The sequence below is a fragment of the Rattus norvegicus genome, chromosome 16 (assembly GCF_036323735.1).
Source record: "Rattus norvegicus strain BN/NHsdMcwi chromosome 16, GRCr8, whole genome shotgun sequence".
Classification (NCBI taxonomy): Eukaryota; Metazoa; Chordata; class Mammalia; order Rodentia; family Muridae; genus Rattus; species Rattus norvegicus.
This window is the reverse complement of record NC_086034.1, coordinates 6,308,171-6,321,663: the sequence shown is the minus strand read 5'-3', so window position 1 is coordinate 6,321,663 and position 13,493 is coordinate 6,308,171. Positions and strand designations below refer to the sequence as shown.

General features: G+C 43.0%; 1 protein-coding gene across 51 annotated transcripts in view; it reads right to left on the bottom strand.

Annotated features, from left to right (window-relative positions):
• Nucleotides 1-2,327: 2,327 nt before the first annotated feature.
• Pbrm1 (polybromo 1) overlaps nt 2,328-13,493 on the bottom strand; it is a 99,404-nt gene continuing 88,238 nt past the window's right edge. For 23 of the 51 annotated variants that reach the window (NM_001427685.1, XM_063275299.1, XM_063275315.1 and 20 more), the window contains 5 exons: nt 13,249-13,413; nt 9,856-10,011; nt 6,870-6,940; nt 6,536-6,752; nt 2,328-5,235 (listed from right to left, as the gene is read on the bottom strand). In NM_001427685.1, coding sequence (NP_001414614.1) covers nt 5,063-5,235; nt 6,536-6,752; nt 6,870-6,940; nt 9,856-10,011; nt 13,249-13,413 — 782 coding nt within the window. In that variant the 3' untranslated portion in view covers nt 2,328-5,062. The remainder of the gene's footprint in view (nt 5,236-6,535; nt 6,753-6,869; nt 6,941-9,855; nt 10,012-13,248; nt 13,414-13,493) is intronic. The other 28 variants (XM_063275338.1, XM_063275320.1, XM_063275323.1 and 25 more) reach the window with 3 other exon arrangements.

Here is a 13,493-nt window from a genome sequence, read left to right as displayed (position 1 = left end):
TTCTAGCAGCTTTTCCTGTTTTGAGTTTGTCTGTTAATGTTAGGGTCAACTCAGTGTAGAGTCTTAGCTGTTCAGACTTCACCCAGTTCAGCTCACTGTTGGTTACCAGGAATGACCAGTGACACCAGGGAAAGAAATATGCTACACTTCATCTGTCTGCTTGTGTCATCTGGTACGTGAATCACACAAAGACACTTTCTATCGATTCACTTCTGTGTAAGAAGCTGTATAATTAATTCTCAAGTATGTGGCTAGCCGTCCAGTTTTAGAAGTCGAGTACTTGTGGGTATGGTGGTTGGTCCATGCCTTTAATCCCAGCACTTGGGAAGCAGAGACAGGTAGACCTCTGAGGTTGAGGCCAGTCTGATCTACAGAGAGGCAAGTTCCAGGACAGCCAGGGCTACTCAGAGAAACCCTGTCTTGAAAAACAAAAAGACAATAAAAGGAGTGAGTCCTCAGCATGTGTTATAAGTAACAGTAAATGCTAGCGTGTGTCTTGCTTGCGCTCTTTCCCTACCCACCTTATCTCCTCCCCATGAGTTTTATTAAAGAAACTTGAAACTGGTAGGACAACTTGATATTTAATATAAAATATTTTAAGAGGACATTAGTTTGGGAGCTGTGAAGAATTTTAAATTAATGTGTATGCGTGTGTGTGTGTGGGGTATGTGCACATGCCTGCAGGTGCCCAGAGGCTGCAGAACCCCATGGAGTTACAGTTGTAGGTAATCATAAATCTCCCAGTGTGTGCTGGGGATCAAACTTGAGTCTACTGAACAGCAAGCACTCAACCTGTGAGACATCTTTCCAGCCTCAGGGTATAGGTTTTTAACTTCCTAAAATACTGTTTTTCGAAACTACACCACAGATTCTAGGATGCTATGTTTTTGACTGGGATAGTAGTGGAGTTCAGACTAGGGCTTTGTCTATACAAGTGTGTCCATCCTTTTGCTTTTTTTTAAAAGACAGGGTCTTACTAATTATCCAGGCTGACCTTGAACCTGCAATCTTCTTGCCTTATCCCCTAAGTATCTGGACTAAAAGTGTGAGCCACTAGGCCAGAAAGATACGAACCTAGCATTTACTGTAACTTACACCCTTCACTCTACCCATGAACTGAGGGAAAGCGCCTACTACATCAGGCTTCTACCCATGAACTGAGGGAAGCGCCTACTACATCAGGCTTCTACCTATGAACTGAGGAAAGTGCCTACTACATCAGGCTTCTACCCATGAACTGAGGAAAGCGCCTACTACATCAGGCTTCTACCTATGAACTGAGGGAAAGCGCCTACTACATCAGGCTTCTACCTATGAACTGAGGGAAGTGCCTACTACATCAGTCTCTCTCTTGCAGCTCTGTCCTGGAAGACTTACTTAAATCCCTAGTGTTTACTCAATCACATTAGTTCTTTTTTTTTTTTTTTTTTTTTTTTTTTTTGGTTCTTTTTTTCGGAGCTGGGGACCGAACCCAGGGCCTTGCGCTTCCTAGGTAAGCGCTCTACCACTGAGCTAAATCCCCAGCCCCACATTAGTTCTTTTTTAATGTTTGAATTTTTCACAATGAGTTTCCTCTCAAGAAAAGTGTATTCTTGGACCATGGAGTTTTCCAAAGTTTTTCTCCTTGTAAAGGAATATCAAAACACCTTGCCACATTTGTGAACCACCACCAAGACATGAATACAGAATATGCCATTGAGGGGGAGTAATAGTCTGTCAATTTATTCAGTACTTAGCTTCCAGCCAGCTGACCCGAATACACACTCTCAAAAAGGTACAGACCATTTACCAGTATCTGCTTGTGCGGGGCTGGGGTGGAATGTTAGGGATCAGCGATCCTTCACTCATGGGTATAGGTGACTGTGTACCCCACCTGCAATCTCAGGACAGAATCACGGGGCTTCAGAGTGGTGTTAGAAGAAAACAGCTAGCTGATTTTACCATCATTTTTTACTAAAAGTATGACACATTTTAAGAACTTTTAGAACTAAAGAATTTCCTGGACCACTTGTCTTATGGTCACAGTTAAGCTATTTAAAATGAGTTCTCTGCTTCTAGATACCCCCTGATTACCCTCAATAACTTGCTCTTCCTTTTTGAAACCTATGTTTTGTTTCTGCTCATGCTGCAAACCCTGAGAGATGTGGGGTTGTCAGGCTGCAAATGGGATCTACATATTACCTTCCCCCTGGCCAGAGCGCTTCCTACCTTGAACTGGCCTCCCTGCCCTCCTCAGCACCATGAAACCAGGGCTGTAGGACTCCTCTTCAGTCTGCTGCAAACATTTGACACAGCTTAAACAGAACCACCAAACCTGCTAATCCAAATCACGTTGCAAACTCTGTTTTTATTCCGATTAAAAAGCTTTGATGAACAAACATATGATACATACATGGTATAGAACCAGTTACCACTTAAAACCTCAGATAATGATATAGTACAGAAATCAGAACAAACCAAATTTTAATCAGGTCTGGAAATAAACGTTCGAGCTGAAAATTGTAACATCAATTTGGAGATTTTACACAAGTGTCCCTCACCCACCCGGTTCTTCCTCAGAAGGGGAAGGCAGACTTGGTAAAACCTAGGTCTTTGATGTCAGCTGGCTGACATTCTATTTTAAACCTATAGGTCCCCCAACCCAATATAAACAAAATTCTTCACAGGAACTTACATTTTGAAAACAATTAGGTCATTATATTTCCTAAGCCAAATTACTACAGTTCTTAAAAGTCATGAGAAAGTGTATTGTTTACTTGTACTGCTTTAAGTCAGGGCTTTTTCTGTTTTTGAAGATGGCTGATCTTAAATATTATACCCTAAGTAATCACTGATACTCTCCAAAAGCATGATTCTAAAATAAATAGTACTTTAAATGCTTTTAATTAATTAGTTTTTTTTTTAAGGTAACGAGGGCTTGCCTTAGGGACACAGCACCCTGTGCTGGATCTGTACTGCTAACTTAGGGAACCTGGGGCTTCCCTAATGCTCTTGGTTCCTACCGCATAGAGCACTGGGAAGGAGCCGGGAGGAGAGCGCTCTGGCTTCCGGTACCCCTAGCTGCTGATAGTGAAGCGGTTTTAGAGACTCCCCAAGGAGCCTCAGCTAAACCTTTAAAAAGAAAAAGAAAATGAATGCATGAAATAAATAAATAATTTAACCAAAATTAAGTTTCTGGTTCTTTGGTGTAATTCAAGGATACCTAAAAAGAAAAGAATCTGATTACATTATATAGTCCATGATGAGTCAATGGTCCAAATAACCAGGAATCAAAGATTTATTTGATTCAGTTTAACAATAAGATACTGGCATACTCTGCAGTACATTTTTTAGAATTTAAGATTATTTAAAATCCTTGATGAAGCTTGAGATCCAGTGGCTGACTACTTGCTGGTATTAAGTTTCAGGGCTCCTGTGTTTAAAGTAGCTACCAGGGGTGGCTCTCCATTCTATACTCTTTTTGTTCTCATGATTTATTAAGCATGGCAATTAAACACGAGTACTGATCCGTTATATTTTAAAGAAGAGTGTCGCTGTACAATCATTCTCAGCGAAAGCAGGGCAGTGGCAGCAGCATCTGTGCCACACAACCACCCCGTTAGAATAAAGCGGGTTCAAAACCACCACTGCATGACACGTCTGCTGCCACCTGAGCACTGCGCGCTGCCTCAGTGTTCACTCTAGGGCCACGTTAGGAAGACAGGGTGTGGTTGCGAGCTTTATGGTACCTGCCCTTAATCCCAGCACTTGGGAGGAAGAGGCAGATGTTTGGGACTAGCCTGGTCTATACAGTGAGTTCCAGTCCAGCCAGTGTTGGTAGTAGGACCATGTCTCAAGAAAAGAAAGAAAGACAAGGTCACCAAGTCCAAGTGTTGGGATCTGTAATAGTCTTTTTGTGTGTGTGAACATTTTCTTAAAGTATAATTTCCTCTGATAATCCAAAGCACAAGCTGAATTTTAAAATATTTTAGAAAGTATTATTTCTGGTTGAGAATCCCAACCCTGAAACAAACAAAATACTCTAACTGATAACATGGACATGAAGAATCCAGGACATCTGTATATCTAGGCAGTCAGTCTACCCTTGCACAGCTCCATGCGCAAGGCGCAGCTTGTGTCCATCTAGACTTTCTTAGGTTAGGTATTACGTTAAAATAAACCACCTCCATGCATACTTCAGTACTTTCTTCAATGTTTTCCAGGGTAACAGATGTACAGTTTCAAATCATATATGTATAACATGAAGGCATAAACTAAAATCATAAACTGAATCATAAATTGATCAAAGGTACTCTTACACTTACCTTCCAAAACTACATAGAACTCGGATCTGAGCGTGTGTTCTGTAAGAGTCACTGACAGTCGATGTCTAACTCAGCACAAAGTCACTTGACCTACCCTTCAGTTACACTAACTGGATGGACAGACAGCACTGACTTTAGATTTCTACAGTAAGCCTCTGTGTGAGCAGAGCGGACATGCCGTACTTGTCACACATGTATGCGCTAAACTTTGCAAAGCACTTCGCTTTACCTGTAAGAAAACCCGCAGATATGTAGGCATGTAGAACATACACATACATTTCTCTAGGATGTAAACTAGGACCAACTTCACATTTCATTGTCAACTTAAATTTGTAAACTTTTTTTCATTTTTTTCTTTTGTGTGTGTGTGTGTGTGTGTGTGTGTATATATATATATATATAATATATATATTTATAGAAAAGAAAACCAAAACCCTAAGCCAAGCCAAAACCTTTGATGATTAAAGTCCTTTAACAAGTAAAGATAAAACTATTACTATATATAACCAATTATGAAACTGGTTTTAAACAAAGGAAACATATGCAAAAAAAATCTTTTGTGTATTTGATAGTCAACTTAATGTAACAAAACCAAATTTGAAATAGCTTATTAAAAGTGTCCTTATATAAAAATGGCTGTGTGATGTACAGTAAAATGCAATAAAAATTATCATCCTTTGTTCCTCCCTCCCACCCCAGTAACTAAAATGGCTACCGCTCCACAACTCTTTGCTTCCATAGAAGAAACAGTAACGCCATTAAACATTTTCTAGGTTGTATGCCTGTCGGATGTTGAGAGTGTCTCGAAGCATTAAATCCCGCAGGCGCCAGAGGGCATCTGCCATGGTGGTGTGTGCCCCTTTACTTTTGAGCCAGTGAGAAGGTAGGCGGCTCTCCTGTTCTTTTGACAAATGGACATCCCGTCTTCGAGCTGAAAATTTGAAATATAAACAGACATTAGGATTTTTTTTTTCTTTTTTTTCGGAGCTGGGGACCGAACCCAGGGCCTTGCGCTTGCTAGGCAAGCGCTCTACCACTGAGCTAAATCCCCAACCCCCAGACATTAGAATTTTAGGATGATAAAATGACCCCAGTTTTAAGGGTTGATGTATTTATACTAAAACAAAACAATATTTATTAAAGTTATGAAAATGTGATATAAATTACAATCATAGCAAAGCTTATTAAGCATTGATATCTGACCACTAACACTCTTTTCTAGACAACCCTGATATTAACAGTTTCTTCAGTGTTCTAAGACTAAGAGCTAGTTCTCAACGTAAGCCAAACAACAAAAATGAAAACTCCATCCAGGATCAGGGAGACAGCTCAGTGCACAGACGTTCTCATTGCACAGGTCAGACGACAGCCATCCCTTACTCCACACAGAGGCAGATGTGGTGCTGGTCTCAGGAGTCCTAACTTCTAAGGCAAGATGGCAGTCTGAGACATGAGCAATGCCCAGAGTTAAGGGGCAGTTGGCCTACAGTAAGTAAACACTGCAGCAGCATACGTAAAGGACCCAGCCTGTTCCAATGCGGTAGAAGGTAAAACTGATTCCTGAAAGCTGTCTTCTGTCATCCGTGCTACCAAAGCACATGTGTGCTTGACCACAAACACACACATTTTTTTTTTTCTTTTTCTTTTTTTCGGATCTGGGGACCAAACCCAGGGTCTTGCGCTTGCCTATCTACCACTGAGCTAAAACCCCAACCCCACAAATTTATTTTTGGTTCTTTTTTTTTTTTTTCGGAGCTGGGGACCGAACCCAGGGCCTTGCGCTTCCTAGGTAAGCGCTATACCACTGAGCTAAATCCCCAGCCCCTCACAAATTTATTTTTAAACATGAATAAGCTTCCAATTTCCGTGAGAAACTAGGTAACACCATGTTAGACACATTCCCTATTCAGCTAAATGAGCAGCTTGGTAGACTAAACTTTCCAGGTTTCCCGTTTTAAAATTTGACATGTATTCTATGTTCAAATATCTGGGGGGTGGGGGGACGGGGACAAACCAACAACCTGAAAAGGGAATCAGAAGGTATCTGAGAAGGTGGTAATAGGATATGACTGAGCTTTGATATTTTTTTAAACCCATTTTTGCTGGGTCACTATGCAAAGAAGCCCACATCTATTCTATGAAATATATAGTTTATTTCCCTTTACAAGAAAAAGAGCTTGCAGCAGTGAGAGGACTGGGAGAAAACATGCATTTCAACAAGACCCTCCTACCTGCCAGAGTTTGGTCCCACTTGCTGATGCTGTTGGATTCAGCACTGAGTCCTTCAATGTATTTCAGGTAGGCCTCTGAGTGGAGAAGCCTTTGGGTCTTTGGTGGGGGAGCCACAAACATGGGTGTTGTTGGCTGCTGTATGACAGGGGGGCCAGTTGGATGAGGACCAGGATATGGAGGTGGTGCCTGCTGCCCTGGAGGTCCCAAAACTCCTACCTGAAAGAGCATGGGATTAGATGATCTTGTCAAAAAGATAATCGACACATGTTCTGAGAAAGCAGAGGCCTAAAGCATCTCGAGCCCATGGAAAGAAAATTAAACGAGGAGGCTTACCTGTTGTCCATATGGACTTCCACCTGGTGCCGGAGTCCCTACCATGGGGGTGACTCCTTGATTCATCACACCTATAATTCAGAATGCAATGGCACAATTAGAGGCTCTGGGTTTTGCTGACTGATAACTGACAAGAGCTGGTGCCATTTATAATGCCAGCCTCTGTACCTTTGTCCTCGAGTGTGAATAGGAGCTGTAAGCACCCTAGTCGGAATCTAATTAGGGAATTTATATCCTTCTGTTTCTGGTTTCTTAAACATATAGTACACTGTCAGAGGTGCATTAATTATTCCCGGCGTGGATTGTTTTAAAGCCCACATGAAACTGTAGGTGAGTGAACCACAGTTAGAATGCACTTCTGTTGTCTTCTGACCATACACCCTTCTGACCATTGGAGCCTGTGGGACCGGGCTGAGCAGGAACTATTGTACTGGGATAGGAAACAAGGGCTGAGGAAGAACAGTTATCTGAACCCTGCGGAGGCTGGAGGCCTCCTTAATGTGCCTCTGTAGGGCACCAGCCGGCTCTACCCCAGGCACTAACGTTGGCAGAGAGAAGGCATTTCAGTGGATGATGTGGAAGCAGTGGAGTAGCCTTGTTGCCATTACCTCAGATTCCAAATGACAAAGGAAAAAAGAAAGACGTTGTGGCCCTTTTCTCTCTGGTAATCACTCAGTAAACTTCCTTGGGTAAATGTTGATGAGCAATTGCTGTCTCATAGTTGATAACAGTAAAATGTCCCAAATTTAGTCTTTAAGACAATTTTCATCTCAGGGCTATCTGTTTGCTATTATAACAAAACAAAATAGCCAAGAGACTCAGCCTACTAAACTAACAAACCACAACCAATTCCTTTTAAGCTGTTCTTTAAAGCCTAAGTCCTGTTCAGCAGTGATCTGTACTAGGAGGAGCCTGCTTCCTGGTCTTCTGCTCCTGTCTAAAATGCTGATGTGTTGCTGTGCGTGTTAGCTCGCACCCGTCACCCCAGCGCTGACGGAGCTGAAACAGGAATATCACTGTAAACCTGAGGCCAGCCCAGGTTACTAAGTACATCTCCCTCCGTAGCTAGCATCCCGACAGGCAGAAAATTGGTCATTTGAAGGTTCAGAGTTCTTAAGTGTCACCTCTAGGAAGTACAAGGCGTCTTATTTGTTAGAGAGAAAGAAAAAAAGTGAAAAAAGTTTCTGCTAAAAAAGGAAGATGCCAAGTACTTGGAATCGTAACCCAGCCACCACAGCCGTGTCCTGGTGGTTTACGACGTGTGCAAAGAAGTTGTGGTAGATAAGTTGCTATTTCAGCAACACATTATAACCATGACCCCTGATCCCTGCAGGTCAGTCATCGACCTGAGGTCCTACAGACTGGGAAGCTCCCAAAACTGGCTGCATCACAGATTTGCAGGGCAGCACAAACAAATCAGCAACCTCTCCCACTTCCTGTTTACAAATAACGTGCCTGGGGTAAGCCACTGAAAACAGATGAGCCCCTTGAAGCTCAAAGCCGGAGCAGCTGTGCATGGGTTTACAACTGCGCTCTTCCTGTCTCCAACTCCCTATTATCAGGTGCGCTGTACTTTGTTCCAAAGCTGGCATTGCCCCCACAACCACCAAACACATCTGTTACATTGGGGTGTGTACTTGGCCTTAAACAGGACTTCTATCAAGTGCTATATACTTTTAGAAGGTGTTAACTCCAACAAGGTTTCACAGATTGACTCAGAGAAACCTTGTGCCAAGGTATGAGGGCACAGATTTAGGACTGAGTTCATCTGGCATATGAGAAGAATTATTTCACATAAGTCACCACCTCCAGAATGAAGTACAGAGAGCACAACCATTTCTTCCTCTGGGAACATTGGAAAAATAAAAGCGTTGTTGGCGTTATGGCCGTCATCTAAGGAAAACAGAGAGTGTGGCTAAATTGCAGGAGTGGACTGCATGCCGTCCCTGAGCTTGGGATGGTGAGGCAGGAGAAGCTGGAGTTCCAGGCCAGCCTTGGGTACACAGCCTGATCCTATCAAAATTTAAAAAAAAAAAGTATGTTGGAGCTAACATTTGTTTTCCCTACACACTACTGGGTCACCATCTGAAATATTATTCAAAACCATGTAGACCTCTATGGGCAGTGGACCCAAGCACAATTCGAGTAAACCTGACAGGCTCCATTCACATTTCACCTGTTTGGCTCTCTTAGATGGTATTTCTGTAATGGATTGATTGCTTCTCTAAGTTATTTAAAACTCCATTTCCCCCTAACAAGATTATAGCCAAAAGTAAGTTCTTTTGCATATGATGGAAATTATGGAAATTTGTGATTTTCCGATCTATCAACTTTCATTATAAAGTGAAACAATGAAGCAAATTCTGAGCTCCATTTATGTATTTCTACAAAGAAGAACTTTTGGCTTCTATTGACATACAAATATGTCCACAGCTAACAAGGTGTAATTTAAAGTGTCATGTCATGCTTGTTAGAGGACTCAAGACTAATTCAGTACAAACTCCCTCCCTCCCTCCCTGCACTGTTACAAAGTGGAGGCTTCTGAAGAGCTTCAGATACGCAGTTCTGGTTACTTCAAAAGGGCTACTGAGGAGAAAGAGATGGAGCAGGGACAATGACAAGCCTGTGAGATAAGAATTTCACCAGGTAAAGAAATGCTTTTATACGGGACTCTGAACTGGCAATTCTCTGATAAGAGGCTGTGGCCCTTACGGCTTTTCAAACATGTCATATCTGATAGTGGACCACGCCTCCAGCTTCTGGACCTATGGGTCTGGCCTCTGCAGTACATCCTGTGCTGCTGGTGGTAGGTCACCTGATCAACACATAGGACAAGCCCTACTACTGGCAACTCTGGGATTCTTTGTGAAGGAAGCCTAGCCACCATGGGCAGCAGGTCCCTCCTGGAAGAATTAGCTGAGGGAGGAAAAAGAGTAAAAAAAGAAAGAAAATGAGATTAATGAGTGAATGAGGATGAAGTTCTTACCGGGTGGCGGGATGCCTGGGAGGCCAGGCACCCCTGGCGGAAGATGGTGAGGTGGAGGCCCCCCAGGGTGAAGTGGCTGCATGCTGCCCATGCTAACAAGGCCATCAACTGGGCCCTGCAAAGGTGGAAGGCCTGGCGGATAGCCACCCATCATGCCTTGAAGGACACAACAAATTTCAGACATGCATCATTAACATGCAACATGAGCTGAGAAATCACAACCCCTCCATGCACTACCAATGAGTAAAGCCCCTTAGTACTGCATGACATAACAGCAATTAGTGCAATTATTCTGTTGCAGTAATGAACAAAATAAAGTTACAAATATGAAATCCAACACTTCTGGATGAATTAGTATTTAGTAAATTATTGTTTATAATTATTCTCAATAAGCTAAACATAATGTTTTCACTTAATAAAAGAGGAGTTGTAGTAACAGCTTCCCCGAGGACAGAACTATTGCAAACTGTTCAACCAGTGACCAGTTCTGACCTGCAACTCCAAGTGATCAGTACATACCCCATTACTCCACTCTGCCCGCACTCACATCCCTATCGTGGGTGCACATGAAGGGAAATCAGAATGGAGGGAAATGAGGTGCACAGTCCTGATCACAAGGCATGGTTCTCCAGTTTGGGAGCAAAAAAGGCTCAAGACTTCTTCATATACTCCTCCCTTCTAGCTCCACCACTGCTGTTGAGAATGGGTTATGTTAAGGTTTGAGCTGGAGAACAACTAACAGCTATCACAACAAATAATATTTCGTCTTTAGATTTCACACTATGTTAAGGAGAAATCTAAGTTTCCTCAAGCTGACTGAAGTCCAGGTAGTTCGGAAGCCTCCATGCAGTAGGCCTGCAGGAGGACCGGCTAGAGAGTCAGTCAGGCTCTGCTACTGCAGGAGAAAAATGCCAGCTGTCACCACTACCTCCAGGTTCGCACAATGTCATGTAGACCTTTAATTGACGGGGAGCATTTCCACTGAGGTACAGACTTCCTACGAACAGAGGAATTTTGTTCCTTCATTTTCCTAGCATACCATCATATAATAAAACATCTGGCTAGGGAAATGCTATGGCAAACAAGTATTTTTGGAAAAGGAGTGGGAATAAGAATAATTTCAGTGAGGACTCACCTATCAAAAAGACAAAAACAAAGTACCACTCGGTATGTGTGCGAGTCTCAATGAGCGATGTAAGGCTCCCTCTGGGGCAGTCACTTTAGACAGTGTCTCACACAGGAAGGGCAAGGGCATAGCACCAAAATACTCCTTGAAGAGAGTTCCAGTCTCATTTTCTTTGAGGAGGTATTTCAAACATTTGTTTGCACCAGTTTAGTCTTCTAAAGCTATGGCACACTGAGAACCCTAGACTGACTCACCCTGCCTCCTTAGTCACATCTAAACTGGCTGTAAAAACTTACAGCTACCCAAAACAAATCAGAGATGTTTCTATACATGAAATAGGATGCATTTCAGTTTTTAAGAGCTTGAGGAAAAAACGGCTTCGAGTAGATGCCATCATCTTAAAACACGATGAGATCCAATGTTGCCAAACTGCCCTTTCAACACACCGCCAGGCCCAGCCTTTAAGGATAAGTAGGTGAGAAGCTGAACAATGTTGGGAGGCTTTGCTTTCAATTACAAAAGCCCATCTGAACGCAGCCCTCATAGGCTGTGGTTGAAGGTTAAATTATCAAGAACTGAAAGACACAACACCTTGTCTTCATTAAACTGTACTTCGGCATTTATTATCCCAGTCACATGTGTTCAAATGAGCTTCAATGCTTGTAAGCAAAGCTGGTCTCAGACAACAAGACGGCTAAGACTCAGGCCCTAAACAACCTCTAACTCCATGAAAAATTACCCTTTCTGCTGCAAAGTTCTCACTGTGGACCAAAGGCTTTTACTGTAGAGCATCCCTGCCCTGTGCTCCCGTGGCCCACAAGCCTGGGCAGCACACCTTTACTGACAGAGCAGTGGTCTTCTAGAGCACCACCCTCCTCACCACAGACGCTGTTCCCCAACAGGGAGCTAAAATGCTGCAGCTGCTAATTTTTGTTTCATTTTAGCTACATGTATTCATTTTAATGTATGTTCCTGGGTTTTGCAGTCAAGGACATAGTGCCACAGTATTATACATCAAATAGAACAAAATAGGATGTCACTGAGAGAATCCTAACTTTCAGAGTCCCCATGATCAAGACCTGATTTCTGGAAACCTCTGGAACCCCATTAACCAGAATGGGCCATGGAATAGAGCAGGCGGTTATGAGATTTGTTAGGTCAGCGTCAGTCACACTGAGAGCACTGAGAGCCGTGGCTCAGATGTGCTCTGCTGAGTGCGACAGCCGAGGTCAGCGACAGTGCATCTGAGAACTTGCCATCACAAGTTAGGAGCAACAACGGGAAAGTTATCCTGTGCGATCTTTCCTCTAAAAGCAAAAACAAAAAAGGAGAGAAAAAAAAAAAAAAAAGCCCGAAAACAGCAAGAACAAAAAACAGCAAAAACAAAACAATATCCCCACAAAGCTGCCTTGCACAACACTGCCTTGGACTCTGCGAATGAGGTCAGACTACGTGTGTGAAAAGAATCACAGGCGGCTTGTATAGAGCTCACCAGATACGGAGAGGCCTGAGAGGTGGTCCACAGGCTTTTCGTTGAGACATTTCAGACAAGATTTCAATTCAACAGTAGTCAAATTTGCTATGGCTACCAGAACCAGAGACAACACACACAAGCAAACCACATTCATCATTTCCTTTTCCTTTTCTTTCTTTCATCTTATCCGTTATTTAAGTATGTGACTGGGATACTAACAGAAAATGCAGTTTAATGTCATTAATAGAAAAACATCACAGAGTGGGCACAGTGAATTGAACAAGGACTCCCCCTACTTAGCAATCATGCACATTGGTGACCAAGAAAGGATTTAATAGTTCACTGTCAAAAATCCTTTGAAGTGGTCAGTCTTTTAAGGATGGCTGCAGCAGAATAGGGCAAACTGAACTGGCATGAGACAGGGTCAATACCACCTGACGACTGCTAATGTAGTTTCCGTGGAGTTCCTTGGAACAGAACTCAGAGCCTACTTCTATTTCCTGCTGTAGTGCTGTATCAAAGGGCCGTCTGCAGTAAGAACACTGCCGGACCAGGCCCACAGCAAGGGAGGAGCCGCTACCTTCCAAATGCCAGGGTCGGGCCTAGGGCCCACTTTTGGGATAGAGAAGAGGCATTGCCTGTATGGGAAAAGCAATACAGGACAACATGGATGACTTCAAACTTGGAATCTGTCATGAGAAAAGGCTACAGACTGTGGCCTACTCCTTTTGGAGAAAAAAAAATGAAGGAATTTCTTAAAGTGGAAAAAAATGGTCTTAGCTCCTGTTTTTACCTGCAACAGGTGTCAACTGCTGATTGAGCATCCCCATTGGTGTTGGTGGTGGCACCACCCCCATGAGAGCCCCCACAGGGGTGCCTGCTCGGGGAGAAGCACTCGGCTGCTGCTGCTGTGCTGCTCGCTCTCTCTCCTGCTGCTCAGCAGCTTTAGCTGCCCGCTCTGTAAAGGCATTTCACATTTTCAATTCTGTTTTAACCCAGGAATCCAAATACCATCCATTGCATTCAACAGGACTAGTA